The 25009-nt window shown below is 41.5% G+C and overlaps 1 protein-coding gene across 15 annotated transcripts in view; it reads right to left on the bottom strand.

The window, feature by feature from the left end:
* The window catches only part of PKHD1 (PKHD1 ciliary IPT domain containing fibrocystin/polyductin), a 477526-nt gene that overhangs the window by 419146 nt on the left and 33371 nt on the right, over positions 1–25009 (bottom strand). For all 15 annotated transcript variants that reach the window (XR_005990304.1, XR_005990305.1, XR_005990310.1 and 12 more), the window contains 14 exons: positions 23332–23473; positions 20414–20528; positions 18941–19219; positions 17638–17727; positions 17436–17526; positions 16614–16756; positions 15134–15264; positions 14413–14588; positions 11671–11809; positions 9332–9459; positions 6864–7048; positions 5808–5930; positions 4497–4602; positions 3520–3795 (listed from right to left, as the gene is read on the bottom strand). Coding sequence is in view for 12 of the 15 variants with exons in the window: in XM_041771518.1 (XP_041627452.1) it covers positions 3520–3795; positions 4497–4602; positions 5808–5930; positions 6864–7048; positions 9332–9459; positions 11671–11809; positions 14413–14588; positions 15134–15264; positions 16614–16756; positions 17436–17526; positions 17638–17727; positions 18941–19219; positions 20414–20528; positions 23332–23473 (2124 nt within the window). In the remaining 3 variants the exon portion in view is untranslated. The remainder of the gene's footprint in view (positions 1–3519; positions 3796–4496; positions 4603–5807; positions 5931–6863; positions 7049–9331; positions 9460–11670; positions 11810–14412; positions 14589–15133; positions 15265–16613; positions 16757–17435; positions 17527–17637; positions 17728–18940; positions 19220–20413; positions 20529–23331; positions 23474–25009) is intronic.

Raw genomic sequence — 25009 nt, 5'->3', positions numbered from 1 at the left:
TCTCAAATTGTACTATTCATAGAAATTGCCTGAGGATGCTGTTAAACTGTAAATTGATTCAGGAGGTCTGGGGTGGAGCCTGAGACTCTGCATTTCTAACTAGCTCCCAGATGATGCATATACTGCTGCTCCAGAACCACACTTTGAGTGCCAAGATCTTCAGCATCCAGCGCAGGGCTTTATAATGTTGATTAACTGATTGACACTAGCTGATACTAAATAAGTGGCAGGGAAGAGGAAGGTTATAGCCAATAATTAGAAAAGTAGGAGCTAGAGCCCCTCTCCCTCCCTCCCTCTCTTTCTCTCTCTCCTGCCCTTTCTCCTTAGTCTTACTAAAAGCTCACTTGCACCCATAAGACACTAACCCTTCTTGGAGTTTTCTCCACCTTTTACTAAGGTCTCCAGGGATGAAGTTCAATCCTACCAGACAAATCCCTGCACTATGCATTGCTGGTGCAGCATACCCTAATAGGGTGAGCAACTCATCATGGTTTGCTTGGGACTTTCCAAATTTTAGCATTAAGAGTTTCACATCCTCATTTTAAAACTCGAAGTCTTGTGTCCTGGGAAACCCCTCAGTCCCAAGAAAACAGGACAGCTGGCCACCCTGCTTGGGCAAAGCACGCTAGGGCAAAGAAGATTTATATGACCCGAACTTCAAAAGCTATCTTATAGGAAGATCAAAAGCCCCTTATAAATCTAGGGAGAAGACTATTTTGAACTCTAAATTCAAACCAATAATTATTGAGTTCATAGAGAATATAACCTTTCACCCTGAGCACCACATATCATCTGGCCTCTTCCTGAAACCACCAAGAAATAAAAGCAAACTTGCTTTGTTTCTGTGCAGAGATGAGGCAGGGTGGGCCTTATAATTCACTCCATTAGGCAAAGTAAAATCAGAAATGAGCTGTTCCTTTGCAATGACTCTGTGGCTGGAAATGTTGCTTTAAGAAAGTGTTCTAAGCCACAGTTCTTTGACCAAGTGAACAAACAATGACAAAAATCTGAGACATTAAGGAAAGTAGTTCTATGCTCTAAAAATCATACATTAACACATATAAGCATGAATGTTCCTGACATTCTTACAACCTGGCTGGGTTGTTTTTAATTGGTTGTGCCCCCTCAAAGGCATGGAGAGATCCTTGGTTTCCATGGCACGAACCTACAATCCATGGGGTCTATACTGATTAAGACCCACTGCCCTCTGTTTACCTCCCTACTCAAATAGTAGTTGGCTTTGCATGCTAGCCAAGTATTCAACTGTACATCAGTCCACAAACGTTTGTGTACATAAGACCTGTACTTCATATTTGCAATTTTTTTCACTTTTCAAAGTACTGTCCCACCTGTTGACTCATTTTAATCTCACACAAAAGTAGGAGGCTTATGACTTAGGCATCATTAGGTCTGCTGCATAGCTAAGACAGCATGGCACCATGGAAGAAGCAGGAGACTGAGCTTCTGAAAATCCCAGTTTGCATCTAGCTCCACTTCTTTCCATTGGAAAGCCTTGGGCAAGTCACTCTTCTTCAAACCACCATTATCTCATCTAAAAAAAATGGGTAACAATTCCATCCCATGGGGCAGCTCTAGACATTTAGAGAGTGTGACTGCCCAGAAGAGGTACTCAATAAATGATACTGTGCCTGTCATCATTGTTACTAGGAAACTATGTCTCATACAAGTAACCAAAACTCCTAAGTTCACACAACTTTCACAGGACATAAATCCAGGCACATGTCCTAACTCTCAATTTAGTGTTGTTTCCACTAGACCAAATTGTCCCATGAGTCAGTGACCGAGTTATGCCTGACACCATCAGTGAACTATGATCCTCTATATGGCAAGTGACTTCACTTAAGGGCTCAAAGTCTATTGCTCATTTAAAAAATGCTGCTGGCAGAAAACAAAAAGCTATAAATTGTAGGGGATATGGAATTTATCAAGTGACAGGACTACATTCCTGCATATTAGCAAGAGTGTTAGCTTTTAAAAACCATAGCTGGGGGCATCACAATGCCAGATTTCAGGTTGTACTACAAAGCTGTGGTCATCAAGACAGTGTGGTACTGGCACAAAAACAGACACATAGTTCAATGGAACAGAATAAAGAACCCAGAAATGGACTCTTAACTCTATGGCCAACTAATATTCGACAAAGCAGGAAAGACTATCCACTGGAAAAAAGTCTCTTCAATAAATGGTGTTGGGAAAATTGGACATCCATATGCAGAAGAATGAAACTGGACCATTCTCTTACACCATACACAAAGATAAACTCAAAATGGATGAAAGATCTAAATGTGAGCCATGATTCCATCAAAATTCTAGAAGAGAACACAGGAAACACCCTTTTTGAACATGGCCACAGCAACTTCTTGCAAGACACATCCATGAAGGCAAGAAAAACAAAAGCAAAAATGAATTATTGGGACTTCAAGATAAAAAGCTTCTGCACAATAAAAGAAAGTCAACAAAATTAAAGACAACCTACAAAATGGGAGAAGATATTTGCAAATGATGTATCAGGTAAAGGGCTAGTATCCAAGATCTATAAAGAACTGGTAACTCAACTGGTAAACTCAACAGCAAAGAAACAAACAATCCAATCAGGAAATGTGCAAAAGACATGAACAGATATTTCACAGAGGAAGACACAGACATGGCCAACAAGCACATGAGAAAATGCTCTGCATCACTGGCCATCAGGGAAATACAAATCAAAACCACAATGAGATACCACCTCACACCAGTGAGAATGGGGAAAATTAACAAGACAGGAAACAACAAATGTTGGAGAGAATGCGGAGAAAAGGGAACCCTCTTACACTGTTGGTGGGAATGTGAACTGGTGCAGCCACTCTGGAAAACTGTGTGGAGGTACCTCAAAGAGTTAAAAATAGACCTGCCCTACGACCCAGCAATTGCACTGCTGGGGATTTACCCCAAAGATACAGATGCAGTGAAATGCCAGGACACCTGCACCCCAATGTTTATAGCAGCAATGTCCACAATAGCCAAACTGTGGAAGGAGCCTCGGTGTCCATCGAAAGATGAATGGATAAAGAAGATGTGGTCTATGTATACAACGGAATATTACTCAGCCATTAGAAACGACAAATACCCATTATTTGTTTCAATGTGGAGGGACCTGGAGGGTACTATGCTGAGTGAAATAAGTCAGTCAGAAAAGGACAAACATTATATGGTCTCATTCATTTGGGAAATATAAAAATTAGTGAAAGGGAAAGGAGAGAAAATGAGTGAAAATATCAGTGAGGGTGACAAAACATGAGAGACACCTAACTCTGGGAAATGAACAAGGGGTAGTGGAAGGGGAAGTGGGCGGGGGGTTGGGTGACTGGGTGATGGGCAATGAGGGGGGCACTTGGTGGGATGAGCACAGCACTGAGTGTTATGCTATATGTTGGCAAATTGAACTCCAATAAAAAAAATTTTTTTAAAGAGTGCTAGCTTTAGAGGGTCAGATGCAATGTGGTGTGCTCCCCAGATTACCAATCTCTGCAGCTCTGGAAGGCTCCACAGCATCCAGTCTGGGCTCCACATTTAGGAAGAGGGCTTCTCCACTAGTGTTGATGGCACGACCAAAAGGCCTTACCACCATGAAGAGCCGATGCATTCCAACAGGTAGTAGATCTGTCTGGCAGATCACATTCGTTTGGTTTGAGAAAATAACTTTGCAATTTGTTTTGTTCACCATAATCTCCAAGGCCTGGGGGTCACCAGAGAAATTGGTTCCAAAAATATAAACCAGTAGGCTGATGTCACCATCTTAAAGTAGGAAAAAAAAAATAAAAGAACAAAGTCACCTCTCAGTGATGTAACTTCATTTAAGAAAACTCTTTCTATGTCAAATGCTCATTCCCTTTCACCTTCCTCTCCCAAAATTCAAAGAGTTGAGTGCTGACTCAAATATTGAGCTCCTATACTTATTATTGCAATGTACAGCCCCCATATGAAATTTTAGCAAACTAGGAATAAGAGATCACTAATCAACTTTAAAGAGTGAAAACATATCAAACAACATTTCAAAACAAGGGACAAAGAGAATAAGATATTTTAGGTCATCAAAACTTTACCTGTCTTTGGAGCACCTGGGTGACTCAGTTAAGTGACTCTTGGTTTTGGCTCAGGTCATGATCTCAGGGTTGTGAGACTGAGCCCCATGTTGGAATCCATGCTCAACATGGACCTTGCTTGGGATTCTCTCTCTCCCTCTCTCTCTGCCCTTCCTCTGCTCATGTACTCACTCTGCTCACACTCTCTCTCTCAAAAAAAAATCAAACAAAAAACCTCCACCTGTCTCCATTTATTTAGATGGAAAAAATATATATACTTTCTGCTGCATCACTCAACATCCACCCCATGAATCAATGCACCTTCTGTCCACCCATCACCAGGTACATGGCCTCTAACAAATCACTCTGAGTCTGAAGTTCATGACCATTTCAATGTCAAATCATAAATCATACCAAGGGAATACCATGCAGAGTGGATCTGGGGAGTTGACCCTTCGAGGTACTGGAATGAACAGGAACCTGAGCAATGAGCTGGTATGTCATTCACTCGCACAACCACCTGAAAAAAGGCAAAGGAATTAAACACAAATGTGTGAATTTCATGTGCTCAAGAGTATTCATAAAGCACTTTTGAAATCTGTCCAAATTAACATGTTTAATGATTCATTTTTTTCTTTCTTCTATTTCCCAGTAACAAACCTTAGTGAATGAATCAGAACATGTTAGGTTTTCTTAAAATGATGGTAGTTATACTGAAACCTAACATTTCTATAATCAAATATCCTAAATCTTGAGAAAATTTCCTTTCTGTAGTAAATTTAATAAAATTCAAACTGCCCAAGGACTTTTAATCACTTGAGATTATACTCAACTGGATACCTGTAAAAAGTCCTTTCTTTGCTGGTACATGCCAACAAAATAGGCACCTTTCTTCAATTATACTATGTGGATATGTAAATGGAAAATAGTGTATTTGGGCATTTATTCGGTTGGGGTCTTTTTGTCCTAGAATGGTAAGTCCCCAATAACAGACTATATGATTCTTCCTCTCACTGTTAATCTCAGTATTAATCTGGTACAATACTTGGGGATGGGGAAAGTGAAAAAGATAGGACTTGTTTGATGCTCTCTCTATAAAACATGGATCAAAAGCACACACTATATTTATAATAGTGTTCGCTTATGGAGAGAAGAGGTGGGGGATGGCATGAAAGCATGGGTGACAAAGAACACTGCAATTTTATCTTTAATGTTTTCTTTTATTCATAAACACACAAAAAACATTATCCAAATGTTGGCAATTATTAAACTTTGGTTTGGGTACCGAAGTGATGGTTACATTATTCTGTATAGTTTTCATTTTTTAAAATGTTCTCAAATTAAAAGCAGATGACTTATAACAGGAACATGGGCAGATTGGAAAGATAAAACATATATTTCAAAGACAAAAGGCACTGACTTAACTCATTTACTTTCTAGGATCACTGTCTGGAAGTATAAATTCTATGTAGCTATAGAGGTTCCCCATTTTTTTGTACCATAATAATAGCATTGATAATTATAATAGTAGGATGCTGTGTTTGCAAAGCATTTCTATTTTCAAAGGTTTTTCATGCACTATGGAAGAGAAAGAGGATAGGCATAATTGTCTCTGTTTTATGGATTGGATAAATTATCCTTGAAATTGGCTCACATTACAAATCAGGAAGGGGCTGAGACACTTGCAACTGGTACTTGCACTTTGAGAGGCCCATCTACTCTCACCTGAGTGTGCTGGTTGGCAGTAACCAACATGTCTCCAAATACAGGTCCAAGAAAAACTCCACCATCATATACTACACGCACGGTTGCAGCAGGGTTCACTCCAGTTAGATTTGCATCAGAGACCTGAGATGGTTAAATTTCTGATGAATTCTGTCATGGAATAGAAGTCTAATCTAATAGAAGTCTAAATCTAATGATAAAGGGTCTTTTCACATTTTATTTAAGATAACCAGATAGCTAGAAAGCAAAGATAGGGTGACAGGGGTTGAGGCCTAGAAACCTAACTGTAAGTAACAGCTAACAAAAGCCCCAGTAGACAGAGGAGTATTTATCTGCAAGTAGAGTTGCCAAAAAAAAAAAGGCACATAAAACAATCTTTTCTTTCTGTCTTGAGATATTTTGTTTCTATGTGCTTTTCTACTTTATATGTTTGCAATCCAAAATATTAAAATAAAAGGTCAGGGAAAAAAGTGCTATGAGATGACTCCTCATCCATCCTCCATCTCCATCCCAGTATTTTGTTTGAAAACCAGATGACCCACAATATCATATAACAGGGATAAAATTTTATCTTGAGTTTCATTTTATAATAACCAAATGCTAGATGATCATTAGATTATTTTTTAAAACCCTAAATATGCAAGAGCATCTGGTTTTATCATTACCCACAGACAGCAAATCCTTTTCTAAACTTCCTTCTGCTATGCCATCTGCCTCCATGATAATCTAAGTCAATCACATCTGCTTAAATTATCCAATAACAGATGTAGAATTATTGTATGGTGGACACTGACCAACAACTTCTACCTATAGTTTGTTAGGAAAGGAGACGTTGGGTTGCTTTATCAGGAACATGAGATACAAAACATGCCTTGAAAACTTCCCAAAAGAAGATCACTGAACCCCCTTTACTTGGATATTCCAACAAAATTAATAATTCATGACAGTTTCATTCAGATAATTCTGAGGGGTCTTTTTTATGTTTTTGTTGTTGTTGTTGTTGTTGTTTTACAAAACTGCTCTAGGACACCAAATCCACACCACTACCATACATACCCTAATGAAATTGGGCAAATCTCCAACTTGGCTGGACCAGGAGAGGGTCCACTCATGTTCGTAGCAAGACTTTAGATCCTCCATTACAGTGAGGTCACTGCTGTTGAGGTACCTGGATGTAAAGTTATCAGCATTGTTCTGCAAGAGCTTGCGAAGGTGACTAGCTGAAATATGCACAGGGACATCTGTGGGACAAGGTTTGATATTAAAAAAAGATACTAATTACTCCACAGCATGGGGTTTCATCATTAAAATAACAGAGAATAAATGTCAAGATGTCTACCGACTATGCAGGAGATCCTCAAGTTCAAACTATGCTTTCAAGAGAAACCCCAGTCCAGTTAACCATGTGTTTCCTAAGGCAAATACAAGTAGATGCCTACTTTTTAAATATTGTGATCTCTTTAATCAGTATCCCATCTCACAGCAAGCAGGGAGCATAGGCACATCAGACAAAACTATCTCCACTGTCAACTCCAACACTCCAGACACCCTGGTAATGCCTGAAAACCTAATTAAATAGTGGTTTTTCCCTGGAAAAGTTTAGCTGGCCCTGTGAACAGAGAAAAGTTGGCCACTTTTCACAGGGAGTCGGGGAGGCACACAGCAGCTGACACCCATAAAAACTTAGCCAACCCAGCTGAGGAATGTTGGCATTTAACTTTGGTTTCTCTATTAGAATTCTTTTAAGCCCAACCACCTGCTTCCCTGTTCCCCATCCCCACAGAGAAATAATAGCATTCTGTGCTTAAGCCCTGCCTGCGTTTGAACCCCAGTTCTCGCTTTACCAAAAGTTTCCATTTCATTAGCTACTCCCAAAAGCCCTGTGAGTGAGCCATTTAGGTATCCTCATGCCTACTTTAGAGATGAAGAAAATGAGACCCAAGGAGATTCAGAAGCCTGCCAGCCAAGCAAGATGAGTTCACACTTAACCCAGGATGCTTCCTAACTACTCAAGGATCTTCCTCTTGAATTCCACATAGCCAGGGAGTGTTAATAAAATACCACTGAATTTCTACCATGCAAACAAAATTATCCTTTAAAAAAAAGAAAGCTTGTTCTACATTTACATAATTTGAGGCTGTTATCATTTCTAAAGGCTAGGTTAAGGCTGCCTTTCCTGGATTGCTTTGCAGTGATTTGAAGAGCATCATGACAGAACATGTTGGTATCGAGAGTAGATGTAGTAGTAGACAGACTGCAGCTCATGAGAAGGGAAACTCATGACCCAGGAATGGACTTCATAAATACAGAGCACCGCTTCCACAGCCATTTTTCAGTCTCCAATAGTCCGTGGCCTTCATTTTGTCCTAAGTGGCTCTGTTAGGGTAAAAACACCATTCCTTCCACACAAAAAGAGTCTTGGAAACCCAGACATCTTTCTTCTCCAAAGGCGGAAGACTTTGGACCATGTGCCAATTTTTATACAGCCACTCTTGAATTCTTCTGAGCCTCCTTTCTGATTCTTCTGTGTTTTACCAAATAAATAGTATAATCACTTCTATTCCTTATCCTTTGTAAAATGTGCATACCCTTAAAGATTTAGAAAAGGTGTCATGCAAATTACATCTGAAACCTCTTTCTACACTGTTATGACCACTAAAATTCTAATAGCAAATGGTGTCACTATGGAGTTTAACTTGGATGGACCATGGCTACCATGGAAGTTGGCCTAGGAAACTCTAGAGAGAATAGGACTGACCTGATAGTCAAATACCTGAGTTCATATCCAGACTTTGCCATCAACTATTTATATGACCTCTGGGCAAGCTCCAGTATACTCCGCTCAGTGATGGCTCCTGAAAGATATGTCAATGCCCTAATCCCTGGAACCTATGAATATTTCCTTATAAAGCAAAAAACTGTATATTACCTTACATTGCAAAAGATGTGGTTAAAAATCTTGAGAGGAGGAGTCTATCCTGGGTTATCCAGGTAGGCCCTAAATGCATTCATATGTATCCTTGTAAGAGAGAGACAAGATGTTTTGAGAAAGAAGAGGAAGAAACAATGTGACCATGGCAGCAGGACTGGGAGTGACGTGGCCAAGGAATATGGAAAGTCACCAGAAGCTAGAAGAGCTAGGAAACAGATCCTTCCCTAGAGCCCTCAGAAGGAGTGTAGCACTGCTGACAACTTGATTGTGGATTTCTAGCCTTCAGAAATGTCAGAGAATGGATTTCTGTTGTTTTAACCCACCAAATTTGTGGTGATTTGTTATGACAGCCCCAGGAAGCTAATTCACTCAGTTACCACACCTACAAAACCAAAAGGTTGGGTCATATTAACAATAATATGGTATGGTTATTGTCTAGATCTTTAATTTTATGAGGGTCACTTTCAAATGCTGGAAAATAAAATAGCTTTAAGACTATCACCCTGCCTGACAATCTCTCAGGATATTGTTTGCCTGGGAACGCCCCTAAAAATGGAAATGAGAAATCGGTGCACTCTAATTGCCTCTTTACCAGGTATCACTGAAGTAGGAAGTTGGATGTGAAAGTATCCTCCTAAAGGTGGGCTTGTCTTCTGTATTCTCTGTGTTGTCACCTGGACCAACCCAGATCTTCTGGCTTCTCCTCCAGTGGGCACAAAGCTGTGGGATGTCAAAAACAAAGTATTAACCACAGTAAGCATCCAGAAGTGCCACTGTAAACAGAACTTAACTTCATCCCAAAGACCATATAGTCTGCCATGTTTCCAGGACACAATGTCAACCTCCCAGATATTGGATATCCCTGTCGCATCACAGCAGATACAGTGTAGTGTAAATACTAGGATTCTTACAGAATGTTCCACCCTGCCCCTGCACTGATCCTGGAAGCACAGTGGCCTAGAGTAAAAAAGTGATAACTTCAGCCTCCACAGCTTTGGCCCTGAAGCACAGAATGAAAAAAGAACTTGATATTCTCTAAACTATTTGCATCATGAAATGAGGAGGCAGTACCTGTCCCACAGATGTTTCTCCACTCTGTATCCCCACCTGAAACACAGGCCACTCCTTCTGGCCCACTTCTTAGCTACTGCCTGTTTGCAAACACACTGCCTGCATAATCTTGCTTTAGTACCATAAATGGGTCAAATGAATCATGACATACCATGAGATGGAATACCATCCAACCAATAAAATGATATTTTAGAAAAATCTTACCATTCCCCATTAATGATACAGGGAAATATTCAATGTATACCATTAGGTGAAATGGGCATGTTGCCAAATATAGTGTGCAATGTATGGTCCCAATTTGAGGTTTAAAAAGTAAATATATACATATATATGTATACAAAAACTGCTTAAGAAAAGGGAGTTAGAATATGGATCTGACATGTCAATAAAAGTTATCTCCAAGGAGAGGGATTATGAGTGACTTTTTATCTTCTAAGTCTTTTCCTGTATTTTCCAAATTTTCAACAATGAGCATATATTCTTTTTATCAATATTATTTAAGAACCACATGTTGATATACATAATTACAACTATACAGAAACAGGGTGATACTAGCTGTGTTGGGGGATGAAGCCAGTAGGGGCCAGTCCAAGGGGGTCCTGTCTTGCTGAGGTGGGAGGCTTCCAGAAGGACTTAAGGGACTTGAGGAAATATCAGAAAGGAAGATTGTCAGGACCATTCTATTGTGGACCTGTTCAGAGAAACCCAAATTAGCCTCTAGCATTTCTGAGTTAAAGCTTAGGCACTTGGAATACAGGACTGTAGGCTGACTAATATGGCAGGCTCCCTCCCCACCTCCATAGCTCCTTCACTCCTTGATTCTCCTGATGGTTTTCGCATCTTTCCTGCCCAACAGGCCCTGGAACACTAAGTCAAAGAGAGCAGACCACAGATTCAAGCTCTCTGCACCTGCCTTTTATACACCATCACAAACGTCATAGGAGTAGAACTCAACTGGAAACACGTTAGAAAAAAGATGGAAAGAAAAATGTTAAAGGCAGAGCATCTCAATTCTTTCATCCTATTGGGGTTTAAGTGACAAATTGAAAGAACGAATTAGAGCATACGTGTGTTCAAAGAGTTGGGAGGAGACTGATCCGTAGTTACTGCTTTATGAACTGCAGCTAGACTCTGTTGACAATTAAGGAGAAGCCACTCTTATGGGCCTCTAGTGCCATCTGGTGTTAAGTTCTTAGAAATAGCTGGTTTAGTCCCATGGCGTATTTCCTTTCACCTCAAAAGATTCCAATAAGATTAATATATGGAAGATGGAATGAGGGACGTAAACAGTGGGAATGGGATACTCTGAATAGCATAAAAATACAACTACTTTAAAACAATTCACTAGAGGGACACCTGGGTGGCTCACTGGTTGAGCATCTGCTTTTTGGCTCAGGGTGTGTTCCTGGGGTCCTAAAATCGAGTCCCACAACAGGCTCCCCTCAGGGAGCCTGCTTCTCCCTCTGCCTGTGTCTCGGCCTCACCCTGTGTGTCCCTCATGAATACACAAATAAAATCTTAAAAAAACAAACACAGAAATTCGCTAGAAACTAGTTCTCAGAGTGTAGTCCCTAAACCAGTAGAATCAGCATTGCCTGGGAGCTCATTAGAAATGCAAATTCTTGGGCCTTAGCTCAAACCTACTGAGTTAAAGACAGAGTGGTTGGGGCCCAGTAATTTGCATTTTAACAAGATTTCCAGGTGAGTCTGTTGCTGCATTCCTACAACTGAGAATCCTGAGAACCGTGGTTTTAAGCAACAAGTCAGGTGGCTCTTTCTGATAAAAGTCCCAACCTCTGTGTCCCCAAAGGCCAATGAAAAATCCTAAGAAAGGACAAATGAGCAAAGACTGTTCCCTACCTTGCAGTGATGAGTGGGAGCTCCTGGCCGCAACCCACCAACCAGAAGCTTATGTTGTAGACTGGAGGGGATCCCACCACACAGAGCGACTCTACCAGATTCCCACCTGGGTGAGCTGTTTCAGAATCTGCTTGAGAAACTAGAGACCAATGATCCAATCATTAGCAAGTGACTCAAGATGGAAGAGCTGATGTCTGGTGGAAAATCCCAACCATAGATGCTGAGTTACTTAGATCTCCACTCACACTTCAAGCAGAGATCCTACCTATCTGCCACCATGAAAATCAAAGGAAGAGGAGGCAGTAGGACTCGGCTTGATACCAAATGGAAAATGTAAGGTCATGGTTTAGAGAGACAAACACTAATTCCATAGCAAAGTTTAATAAGCCTCACACTAGGCAAATGTCCCTCCTGATACTATTGGAGGCACCTCCACACAGAGGATCTACTGCAGTGTGGACTTTTATCCCTACTTCTTTTCCTCCCCAAGGCCTCTGGCAACTCTGGGTACATACAGCTGATCCTCTTCAGGAACACAGAGCACACAGGCACCTGATGGGGGTGCTCATCCACAGCATGGACTCAGCATGTGTGCAGAAAAAGTGCAAACTTTAAAACCAACTACTGTTCAAATCCTGATTTTTCCACTTCCATTAGGTAACTATTTGGCTGATCAACATAACCTCTCTACTAAGACTGTTTCCTCATCTGTAAAGTGGCGATCATAACACATCAATCTGCATGACAGGAAGAGTTTAGTAGGATTACAGATTCAAAATGACCAGCACAATATAATATCCTCTTCCCCTGGGTAAAGGACGCATCTTCCCCAAGACTGTACAATCAAAACAGTGGACAGTGTAAAGGCAGCATCTTTGCATGTCCCATGCTTATTTAGCACAATAGCAGGCACACAGTAGAGCTCAATAAATGTTTCATTTGCTCAGCTGGGGATAGAATCATTGAAGGCTTGCCTCTGGTGTCCAGATTCCAATTTCTCCCACATCCCAGCTCTGTGATTTTGGACAAGATACTCAACCCTTCTTAGTTTTGGTTTCCTCATCTACAGAACAGAGATAATAGGACCACTTCATGGACTCCCAAGATCTCAATGAGAAGTAAGTGGTAGGCATCAGTAGATAAAAGGAACTTTCATAGAAGAGATTAAGTGAGGGAATATAAAGTGTGAAGCTGATGAGATGAATCTCAATTAACTATGACTCTCTGGCCCAATTGTTTAGGGCTCATCTTGCCATTAAATAATCCTCAAAGCAAAATCATCACCAACAGGGAAACTAGACAAAGTGGGAAGGAGGCTGTTTCACCTAACCCGCCCCTGTCTCCCTCCCTCCCCACTCACCTCACCTGTAGATGGTTCCATGTAATGGAGCATTTGGTGGCTAAAGGGTAAAGGCAGTGAGAAGGGGCTCTGGCTCCTGGGCTTCAGGGGTTTGGAGAGAAGGGAAACAGTATTTATCATCTTGTCCCAAGTTCCCAGTCAGTGCTTGAAATATTGATCCCCTCAGCACTCCGGGAATCTGCACAGCACTTAAGGTCCAGGATGGGTACACCAAGGGACCCAGCCAGTTGCCTTGGGCCCCAAGAAATTCAGGTGGTTACCCCAGTACATCATTTGAATATTATCATCATCTAAGTGTGAAATAACATGAACAGTGTTTGAAATCAGTAATACCTCCTTCCAACGCAGATGCCCCAAAATGCTTAAGTGTGTGAAACAGATAAGAGATGGAATTTTGAGTATCACAGAATGATGAGATTTCAGGGCTGAAAGTGAGTCCTCTTGCCATCCACCCCCAAGATCTCCTGCCCTCAGCTCTACAATTTTCAAATGAAAGTAACGTGGGAAAAGGGGAAGTGAGCAAAAGCTTGAAGCCTCAAAGCCCCAATAAACAGATGGCACCATTCTGTCCTGGCCATGGGCTTCTCTTCCCTGAGTGCATGTCATACTGGGCCAGCGTCAGGAGGACCCCTGATGAGCTAGCTCTCTGTCCCTAAGACTCGTGGACAAGCGAAGCCAGGGGAGGCCGCTGTGCCTAAGGGAGATCAAGGGGGACTTCATGGAGGAACGGGCCATGAGCTCCAAATGGTGAGTAGGAGGAATGTGGATGGGCAGAAAGCAGGACAAGCCTATTCTCATGAGGACGTGGTTACTTACTCTCTATCTTTTCTGCCTTAAAGGTGCAAATGAGACCATTAGTGCATTTACAGGCCAGATATTGTCTTGTTCCTTCCAGCACTTTGAGTGACAAATATTAATTCATGGACAGGTGAAGAAATCTTGCCGGCCTAATAATAATAATACTGATAATAGTAATAATAATTGCTTATATTTATTGAGCATTTACTATGGTCCAGGACCTGTAATGACTTCACTACATGCTATATTTCAATGAATCTTCACAGTAAATCAATGAGATGGGGCCCTGATTATGCCCATTTTATAGATGAGGAAACCAAGCCTTCTCAGGATGAAAGTGGTAGAATTGGTGTAAGAGAACAGAAGCAAGAGCAAGCATTGGATAAATAGGGGAAAAGGGAATTAGCTAGAGAGAGAAAGGGACCAAGGGCACACAATCCTGAACGCATCGTCTTTCCAGAACCAAGGCAGACAAGATGGGGAATCATGTGTTCCCTCTGCATTAAAAGAAGAGCAGCCCCTAGCAGAAAAATTTGGGGTCAGCATTTGATAGGCTCATTGACAAGAGCAGATTCGATAATCACCTGTTATGTTTGTGTCCGCAATAATAATTTCATCCACATAGAACCCACTTGTCTCCTGAGACAGAGGGAAGAGGTCAATCCGATGAACCAGCACAGGGGAGTCTGCCAGAGGTGGCTGGAGATACATGGAGTGGTGCACACAAGTCTCCCAGAGGTCAGTGCAAGTGAATTGCCAGCTGAAAAACAAGCCCAGAGCAGAAATGGACCTCTCTGTGTGCACCTAAAATCTCTTCCAAATATGATCTTCTATCATTCTCTCCCTGCGAAAAGTGTCAGAGTACTTCTAAGTATTATATTCCTAACAATGAACTCCTCTTAAATCAAACTTCTTAGTGGAATAAAATGTGTTCAGAATCCCAAGTCAAGGGGCACCTAACTCAGTCGGTTAAGCAGCCAGCTCTTGATTCAGCTCAGGTCATGAGCTCAGGGTGGTGGGATCAAGCCCCTCCTCAGGCTCCGTGCGCAGCGGTGAGTTGGGGCCTGCTTGAGAGTCTCCCTCTCCTTCTGTCCCTCCCTGCTTGTGTGCGTGCTTTCTATCTCTAACATAAACCAATAAATCTTTCAAGAAAAAAAAAAAAGAAGAAGAAGAAGAAGAACCCCGGGTTAGTATCTGAAGCCCAGAATAAGAGATCATTAATACCTCATATGGGCCCCGGTCCCCAAGAGAGCTAATCATCCCATTTGGCAGAATGCCCACCACACCTCCCCACAGATTAGCTACCTGTTGGGACGAGTCCCCACAAGATTCCAGTCACAGGTGATGTTCTTCTTAATGAAGTTTTGAAAATCGGTTGTGAAAAACACGGTCACCTTCAGGATGTTTTTCATCCGGCCTTTGTATGCAATGCACAACTATGGGTACCAGATAAGTGCACAAGTTTGATTAGTGCATGAGGCAGTCATTCCAGCAGTTAGGAGAACCCCCCTCTCTATGAGACCGCCTCGTGCTGTGAGAGAGAGTCAGCCCAGTTCCCTTCCTCCTGGAGCTTACTAGTCTCCCGAGAAAGACAAATTGTTATTGACTCCACAGAGAGTTAGTAAATGCCTATCGCTGTGTTTGGCAGTTACAACTTCAGAGTATCTCGAGTAGAAAACCCCTGTTCCGACCCAGTTACCTGTGCAACCTTGAGCAAGCCACTTGACCCCTCTGAACCTCAGTCCTGAACTCAAACTCAGTGGCATCCTTGGTTTCTGAGTTAAGTAAAATTGTCACAAGAAGACTTTATTTTAGCATTTTTTTCCACTGTTGGCCTTTCAGACTGGATAATTCTTTTCTGTGACGGGTCTTCCCTGTGCATTGTAGGATGTTTAGCACCATTCCTAGGAAGTATCCACTGGATGCCAGTAGCACTTCCCCCGGTGTGACAACCAAGTGTCTCCACAATTGCCAACCTTTCCCAAGTGGGCAAAATTGCCCCTATTGGGGGCCTGTACTGCCTAAGACAGGCGATGGGTGGTGCCCCCAAGCTGACCCATCTAATCCCAGGTCCCACTGCAGTCCCACAAAGAACCCACTGAACACTGAAACACATAGGAGACAGAATTTTGAGGGGTATCAAAGAATGACATGATCTCAGAGCTGAAAGAGACTCCTCTTGCCACCACCCCTAAGCACTGCCATGAATTTAGCCAAACTTTTAGGCTCCATCTGGCTCCCAAAGAGCAAACAGACTGCACTCTTTTTATGAAAGTTGGTAGAACTTGACACAAAGGATATAAGTTATTCAAGGAATGTGCCAGTCAATCCATCAACAAAAAAAACCTATAATAAATAACAGCAACTAGCATTAAACAGAATCCTAACCAGTGCATGTCAGTGGATTATCTCATTTAATATCCACCATAATTCTAGACCAGATGACTATCCATTTCACAGAAGAGTAAACTAAAGTGAAACCCTGAGAAGATGTAAGGGGTAGAGTCAAAATTCAAAGCCAGATAGTCTGACTGTAGAGTCCACACTCTTACCTAGCGAGCAAAGATACTGGCGGACATAAGAACATCCATAGCTAAGACAAAGGCATTTCCATGTAATAACTAATGAAGGATCAGAGGTGTCTGTTCACTATTTGAAACAGCAGTTAAGAAACCTGGAACCTCAGCTCAAAATGCATTGGCAAATCACAGCTCAGTCTAACCCCAGAGAATAATGCCAACCCCTCCTTACCCACCTCACTGGGAGCGTGAGCACTGCTACTTACATGTGTGTACCGATCTAGCCAGTAGTCTTTCTGGGCAGCTGGGGGTGTTAGGACAAGTCGTCGAGGCTGATGGAGGCTGAACCTCCCACAGAAGGGCTCTGTCCCACTGGTGAGGTCCCCCTCAAAGCTGGATCCTTCTGGGCCTGGATGCACATAAAACAGGAAGACTGGCATAGAGATCAATAAGACAGAGCTTACCAACATGGTGAGTTATGAGTTCACCATGGCAGCAGCCCTTGAGCCCTTGGGTGAGCCGGGTGAGACTTGTGCTTGAAGACTTGAAGATGTGAGAACCCCATTCTGTCTGCCATGGAGCATCGAAAATCTATTACCATTTTTTCTGTGTCCTATGGCATGAAAAACTGTTGAGAAGCAAAGATACAAGGAGTGCTGACTGTAATTTAGTTCACTGTAATATTTTACATTGAACATGCCCTCACATTTTTAGAATTTGGTGAAACAACTGTTCCATGTAACAATTCCTTTATTTGGATACAATTTGAATTAAATAAAGTATGCTGTCTTGCGGTTTTTGTTCCTGCTTGTATGGTTTGCCCCTTCCCCACTGTGCAGAATGGTAGCATTTGGCTTCGTCCGACAGCTCAGGGAGGATGCCTTTTCTTTCTCTGACCCCCACACCAAGTGGCTTCCTCCCACGCGTGTAGTCACTATCTTAACCACTAGGTGTCCAAATCCACTTTCCATATCTTTGCTTGACTCTGGTAGTAGGAAATGAAGATTGCTCCCATTTTACAGAAAAAAAGAAAGAGAAGACAATGGTGGAGAAGAGGATCAGCATTTGTCAAACCAGGGAAAGCACACCTTGCTCAAACCCAAGCCAGAGTAGGATGTTAGCCGAAAGCGGTTCCAGTTTGCATTTGACAGCAAGTAACTCCTCAATGGCTGTTTGAATCTGTTTTAAAAAACAAAAACAAACAAACCAAAAAACCCCTCAAGAGTTTATACCATGGGCATAAAGACCTCCCAGCTCCCCTACTTGTCATTATTTGAAGAAGTTTCCTACCTGATGGGCTGTGGCATTTTCAGGGATTGGCTGGCTAGTGACATTGTCCCAAGTAAGGAAGAAGCTCCCTCTACCAGACACAGTCAGCATCTGAGATGTCAAGAGTGACAGGAATAAATGACGTGTACCAATTAAGCTGGAGAAACTCGGGCCCTATCTCCTCCACTGGCTATTTCCTTTTATTTATAATTTCAGTTTGGTCTACACTCACTATCATCTACAAATATCTGGAAACCCAAGGGTCAGCACCAAATGAAAACATTTATATGTCTATCTCTGTATTCATCTGTGTCTCCTGTTTCCTTTAGGGTGTGAGATCCAATGTTGCCACTGAATGGCCTCGGTTCAGCCCTTATCACCAAGTGCTCTCTCCCAGGGTGGGTGGCCTGGTGGGCAGGAGCAGCCACGCAGCACGCCACACTCTCTCAGAGCTTATTCAGTCTCTGCTTTGCTCCTAGCACATTCCCCGACAGGCACACTGTACTTCAGTTATGAAGTAAGATTGGTCATCTTATATCACTCAGTCCTTTCTACTTTGTTCTATGGTTCTTTGTGTACATATTTTACTATTAGACTGTAAGCTTTAATAGCGGAGTCCATGGGAGGCCTGGGTGGCTCAGTGGTTGGGCATCTGCCTTCAGCTCAGGGCGTGATCCTGGGGTCCCAAGATTGAGTCCCGCATCGGGTTCCCTGTGGGGAGCCTGCTTCTCCCTCTGCCTATCTCTCTGCCTCTCTCTGTGTGTCTCTCATGAATAAATAAATAAACAAACAAATAATTTGATTTTTTTAAAAGAAAACAGAGTCCATATTGACTCATCTTTGTATACCAAGAAGTGAAGAACTGAAAGTACACTGATATATAGTTCAATGAAAATATGGGGCACAGCGGAGAGACCTAAAGGCCTTGACCTTTAAAAAGTAGATGTAGAAAACGTCATGTACAGGGAGATAGGACCTGAATCAGTAAAAGCAATGCAATCACTTGTGTGTACACTAATGTGCATGCATACATGGGTGTGTTAGTTTAGAGGACTTTATCTCTACTCTGGGGAATAAATTTCCAGAAGAAGATTTACCTGGAACTTAAATTCCTAAAACTAAGACCATGATTAAAATTATTTTAATAAGACACTGCGTTTTTTTTTGAGACATCCTCACAACCTTTTGGATAGATATCCTATCTCTTTAGCTGCAGAATTATCATTATGACTCAAATCTCCTGGCTCCTGGCTAGTGATCCTTCCACTATGTTCCTTCCAGAGTTGAGCCTCTGAATCTAACCCCACAGAGAAGAGACACAAACCTGGATTTCCGGAAGTCTCTGGGCACGGACTCGGATTTGATGCTTCTCCCGGAGGTAAGTGCTGACCACATCAGGATTCAGCCAGGTGTTGTGGATCTGGACACCAATTCTCATCCCCCTGCTGGGGGTTCTCCCATAATGCTCTGCTTCCAGGTAGTACCTGGTACCACCAACCAGCTCCAACTTGGGAGTCTTCCGTTGCCAGACCCCCTCATTCCTGTCCTGCTCCCAGGCGTCAAACCAGTCAGCAGTACCCACCCTGATGGAAGCCACTTTCACCTGTGGCCCAAGAAGCATATCATAATCAACATTGTGAAGCTTATGGGCATTTCTTTCTCAAACAGCAAGTGTTTGGACAGCTACTAACAGGGTCTTTGGACTGGTCTGCTTTTCCAACAGTTAGCCTGTGATTTTGTATGTTTCTTCCCTCCTCACTCTATCTCAGTCTATTAAATTGTATTCAGGGCAGCCCAGGTGGCTCAGCGGTTTAGCGCTGCCTTTGGCCTGGGGTGTGATCCTGGAGACCCAGGATCAAGTCCCACATTGGGCTCCCTGCATGGAGCCTGCTTCTCCCTCTGCCTGTGTCTCTGCGTCTCTCTCTCTCTCTCTCTCTCACGAATAAATAAATAATATCTTTAAAAAATAAAAATAAATAGTATTCAGATGAGGCCGGATGGATCATGTTTAGAGCAGAAACATCCAACCTAAAAGCCTGGCTTTACATGATACTATGGATAAAATAGTACTAAGCCAGTCTAAAGACATTTTAGAGGAATCTAAAATGACTCGACCACATCAAAATCTATGATGTTCCTCTAGCCAACTTGCAAAGCAATTTCATAGAAGCATGTTAATAATTTGAGGAAGGAAATGTGGTTCTCTGTCAATGGCACTAGTGAATTTTGGCTTTTTGTTAAAAGCACCTTTTCTTATCCTTCAAAGCTGACTTGGAAATTCCTAACTAACACTGGTTACATATCTACCCAAAAATCAGTGGAAAACGCACAAGTTTTAGAGGCAGACAGATAGGAATTTGAACATGGCCCTGGATTGGCCCAAGTGGCCCTGGATTGGCCATACAATCCTTCTCAGTCTCAATTTGCTTATCTGGAAAATGAAGATAAGTATACTTAGCTCACAGAGATGCTGTGAAGATGAGACACAAAGTACATAAAAGAGGTAGCTTAATGCCCGGCGTATAGTAAGTGCTCAAAAACATGCAACACATTCAACCAAATTCTTTTTCAACAATTAAAATCATGTCGATTAGATCTCAATTTTCAAAACAAATTAATAAAAAAAAAATACCCCACACACATACACACACGAAAAATGAAATGTTAAAACCCCTGGTTGCTTAGTGGCATGTTACAACTATTAGTAGAATATGAGAGCTTTAGAGTTTATTCTTTTTTTTTTTTTTTTTCTTTTCAGGGAAGAAGAAAAAAAAAAACATAAGAAGGAGGTGAATACCTTCATCCTTGGGTCCTCTGACTGGCTGAAGTATAGGGAAGCTTGGTTGTCAGCCTGGATCCAGAAAGTGTAATTATTTGTCTCTGGGGCCACAAAGAACCCACTGAGCCGTGCTCTGGAAAGCACAGAAACAGAGAGAAGTGAGAGAAACCCACGCCCGAAACACTGACCCAACAATTGGATTCCCTCATACTTTGTTTTTCTTTATGGCAAAATAAGGAAGAAACGCTTAACTCTTGTGCCACCTGAGCAGTCAGGGTACTCTCTAAACAGCTCTTCCTGTGGCACTTGCAGTCAATATCTCAACCCAACCCTTCACTATGGCCAGGACTCCCTTTGCAGTTATGTGTCTTTGGGAAAGTTGTAGCCACAGCACAGGGCTGCCTGGAGGCTTAGCTGAGAACATTTACTAACAGTGCAGGGCCTGGCCCATGATAGGCACTCAATTAATAATAAATATTATTCTGATTACTAGAAATAAAGAGAGATCACCAATCAGAATTTGCTCTGACTTCTAGAAACCTTGTTCCTTGTCTCCTACTCCAATGCATCATACTTCATGATGTGTGTTAGATAATCTCTCTGGCAAAAGCCAGTGATTAGCCACATTACAAGTGTGTGTGTGCACAGCTCTAAGTATACGTGGATAATCATAAATCAACAAGAGTGTTTCCCGCCAAATAATCTTACTTGATGGGTAGACAACACTTTAAAGTTATTTTTGAAGGGAGTAATAGACTTGACATGGCCCCAAGTGATATTAAGAGAGGCTTTTATTTTGTCTTCTTCATATTAGCCATTAATTTCACAGAAGCAGGTGTTCATGTGAGGTTTCAGACTCGTGTGTCTCTTTAAAGTATCGTATTCCTATGGGTGAAGAAGGATGCGTGCCATAATGGGGTGTAGGTGGATTTACAGAGAAATCATGAGACTTGAAATCCCAAAAATTCAGAGATTAGTCCTGCCATTTGACAATTGCATAATATTAGAAAGACACTTTACCTATTGGGGACTATGATTCCTCATCTGCAAACTAGACCTATAAATACTTCCTCAGTATTGCTCCTCATGAACTAACTTGTCTTCAAAGGCCTGGAGTATGGAAATAAGCCAATGAGCATCAGTTGAACTGAATCAAAAGACGAGCAGACACACCGGATATGCTGAGGAATGTTAGTACATGCTGCCTGACCTTGCTCTGTGGCTGTACATGAACATGACAAGGCTGGTCATTCTTCAAGATCATGACCTTGCTCTCTACCTTCTAAACCTCTCAATACCGAACACAATGTTGTGTGTAATGTAAGCAGTTTTTCATTATCTGAAGGTTTATCCATTAAACGTTATCTCAACAAACGAGGGGGGTGATTTGCTGTGAGCTTACCAGATACCTCACTACCTACAGAGACTATTTTTCCAATTAAAAATATTATGGCCCACAGAGAAAAATCGGCTGAATGAGTTAATGATTTTGAATTAAAAGACATCATACAGCTTCAAAGAAGATAGCAGGTAATTTTATGAAACATTTTAAAAACATGACCATATTTTTTAATGTTTAAGATAAATTGTAGAGACCTTAGTATTAGAGATATGGTTAAGAAAATTACTAAACTATCTCAATAAATACCAAGAATATGTTCTGAAAATCATTTTGAAAATAACTATTTTAAGGGTTCATTAATATAATAATTTATCAATTAATTGATAAATAGTTCAATGCTTTAATAATTTTAAAGAAATGAAGGACAGAGAGAATGGGAAGAGTTACTCTGGCTTGTGGCACTCCCAAATGGCAGTTAAAATTTCCTGCAGGTGATACCATACAGTCAAAATGCCCTTTTGTATTTTGAGGTGATCTGACTCTTTCCTTAACATTCCCCCACATACTGAACATAGCTGAAAGGTTTTCCTTTGAACATTATTGTTAGTTCTCAAAAACTATGATAAAGATGTATCATTAGGTGTCACAAGGGACCACACGATTGCCACTTTAAAACTATACATTGGTGGTTAAATACCTAGTTAGTTAGGCTTCTGGGACAATAGAAACTACTCTTTTCTGTTCAAAGATTTTCTTCCCTACTTGGCTTCTTTGATGTCTGTAATACCCTGAATAAGGAACAAAGTCTTTCATTCCACAATTTAGCTGAAATTTAAATGGCCAAATCCTTGGAGGAAGTCCCAGAATGGCTGGAATTCACATTCAGAGGTCATGACCAACCTCTTTGAGAAGTGATTTGAAAGAAGAAGAGATTCATCACACAGTAAAGAATCCATCCCTCTGTATATACATTGAGGGCACACTAAGGAAACAGTGTGTCTAAGCAATTCTCAACTTTTTATATTTTTATGACCACTTTAAAAAGTTAGACATTTTGACCATGTCCTTGAAGGGATTAAAAATACTCAGAACAACACTAATAGGAAAACCATACTCACATTTGCCGTCACTGCTTTAGAAAACAATGTCTCTTAGGGCCCATAATAGCTTCCTCTGCTATGCACCAGCCATTTGGTTGACCTTCAGCACCGGGTGGTTGTTCCAAATGACCAAAGAGCATATTCTTCCTTTTTTCTTTGGCATCAACATGTTGATTTCATGTCTTAGCCACGTACCGACATCAAGTTTTACCCTGCTCTCTACCAAGTTTCTGGGCTTATCCAGCTTAATGTTCCAATTAATAGTCATCTCCCAAAGCAGACTGTAAGCAGGCTTGTAGAAAATATCAATTATATCTATTGATCAAAATTTCATGTGCACTATAAAAGGCTTGTGTTACACTATCATGAGCTGTGGTTGAATTGGTGGCTGTTAGAATTCTTCCCCTGGGAATTTCATTGCTTATTTTCTCCTAGTCTCATGTAGGCTAGTAAAGACACTTTTAATATGAACTCCCACTTTTCCTACAGCATACCTGAAGGGTTGCCCTTCTTTGAACCAAAATCCAAACGGTGAACTGGCATTAGGGACAATCTGCCACTGGTACCCAGGGGTGGCTACGGTGAGATCCAAGCCCTCGACAGCTTCTCCAACTTCAAACAGAAGCCCTCGATTTCCTGTAAGACATGCATGCCTCATAAGCATCAGAAGACTTCCATCCCCAAATTGGGGAACTACTTTACCTTGGACAACAGAGTGAAGGTGATCCAGGTACTATCTACAAAGGTGAGTCAGCTGAGACCTAGAGGGAGTAGTCCCATGAGAAATTCTACAGATAACACAAATGTTCTGGAAAGCAGTAAATATTGTGTATTGTAGGACGGAGTCTCTTAGAAAAAAAGATGCTTGATAAAGGAGCAATAAGGGGAAATATTTTCAGAGGACTACAGAAGGGTAGGGAGCCCTTTTTAATGGGAGTGTCAAGGAAAGAGAAACCAATCATGGGGAGAACTGACAGAGCAAACAAATGCTATGACTGTGTAAAGGAGGACAACGTCATCATGGGCTCTGACTTCTGTTCAAGAATGAACTTAAGTATTTTAAGATTTTATTTATTTATTTGAGAGAGAGAAAGAGCATACACACAAGCACAGGGTTGGGGGGTGAGGGAGAGGGAGAAGCAGACTCCCTACTGAGCAGGAAGCCTGATGCTAGATCCCAGGACCCTGAGACCATGACCTGAGCCGAAGGCAGAAGCTTAACCCACTGAACCACCCAAGTGCCCCCTCAGTATCATTTAAGGTCTAGTTCAGCCTGGGAATCCTATTCCCTACAACACTTTTTCCCCCAGCATATTGGCAATCTTTAATTTTTTTCACATGTCATGGCCCCTATTTGTGGGACAAATTATGTAGCATGCTACCATTACATGATATTTTCAAGGATATTGTACTTATTAATTTGTGTTTTATATTAAGCAAACCCTGACACCAAAGGTACAAATATAATCAATATTGCATGCTAACTCAGAATGAAAGTGAAGCAATGGAGTCATCTGTTTGTGGACTCAGATTCTAGCTCTGCCACTTACTAGATGTGCAGCTTTGAGCAAACTTCTTAATGCCTTCATTTTCTTGCACATCAAAATGGGGTCAACAATATCAAGATCATTCACTAAAGACTAAGGTAGATGGAGTTATAAGTCAATCGTTTCTCAATAAGGCTGGGGGAAGAAATGAGTCAATTTGACAATTTCAGAAAAAAAAAAAGACTAAGGGAGCTTAAAATATATACACAAAGAGCCTAAAATATAGTAAGTACTCAATAAAGGAGAGCTGGGGTAACTATTATTTTAAACTCCTACTGTTTTTCCTTGTTAAATCCAAAAAAAGGAAATAGATATGGAACAAGCAGAAAAATAAGAGCATATTTTTCCCTTTTAAATTTTTTTAATGGAGTTCAATTTGCCAACATATAGCATATCACCCAGTGCTCACCCCGTCAAGTGCCCCCCTCAGTGCCCGTCACCCAGTTACCCCAAGCCCCCACTCACCTCCCCTTCCTCTACCCCTTGTTCGTTTCCCAGAGTTAGGTGTCTCTCATGCTCTGTCTCCTTCTCTGATATTTCCCACTCATTTTCTCTCCTTTCCCCTTTATTCCCTTTCACTAATTTTTATATCCCCCAAATGAATAAGACCATATAATGTTTGCCC

The sequence above is a fragment of the Vulpes lagopus genome, chromosome 1, assembly GCF_018345385.1.
Source record: "Vulpes lagopus strain Blue_001 chromosome 1, ASM1834538v1, whole genome shotgun sequence".
NCBI classification, from domain to species: Eukaryota; Metazoa; Chordata; class Mammalia; order Carnivora; family Canidae; genus Vulpes; species Vulpes lagopus.
The sequence above is the reverse complement of the archived record's forward strand: the minus strand, read 5'-3'. Positions and strand labels throughout refer to the sequence as shown.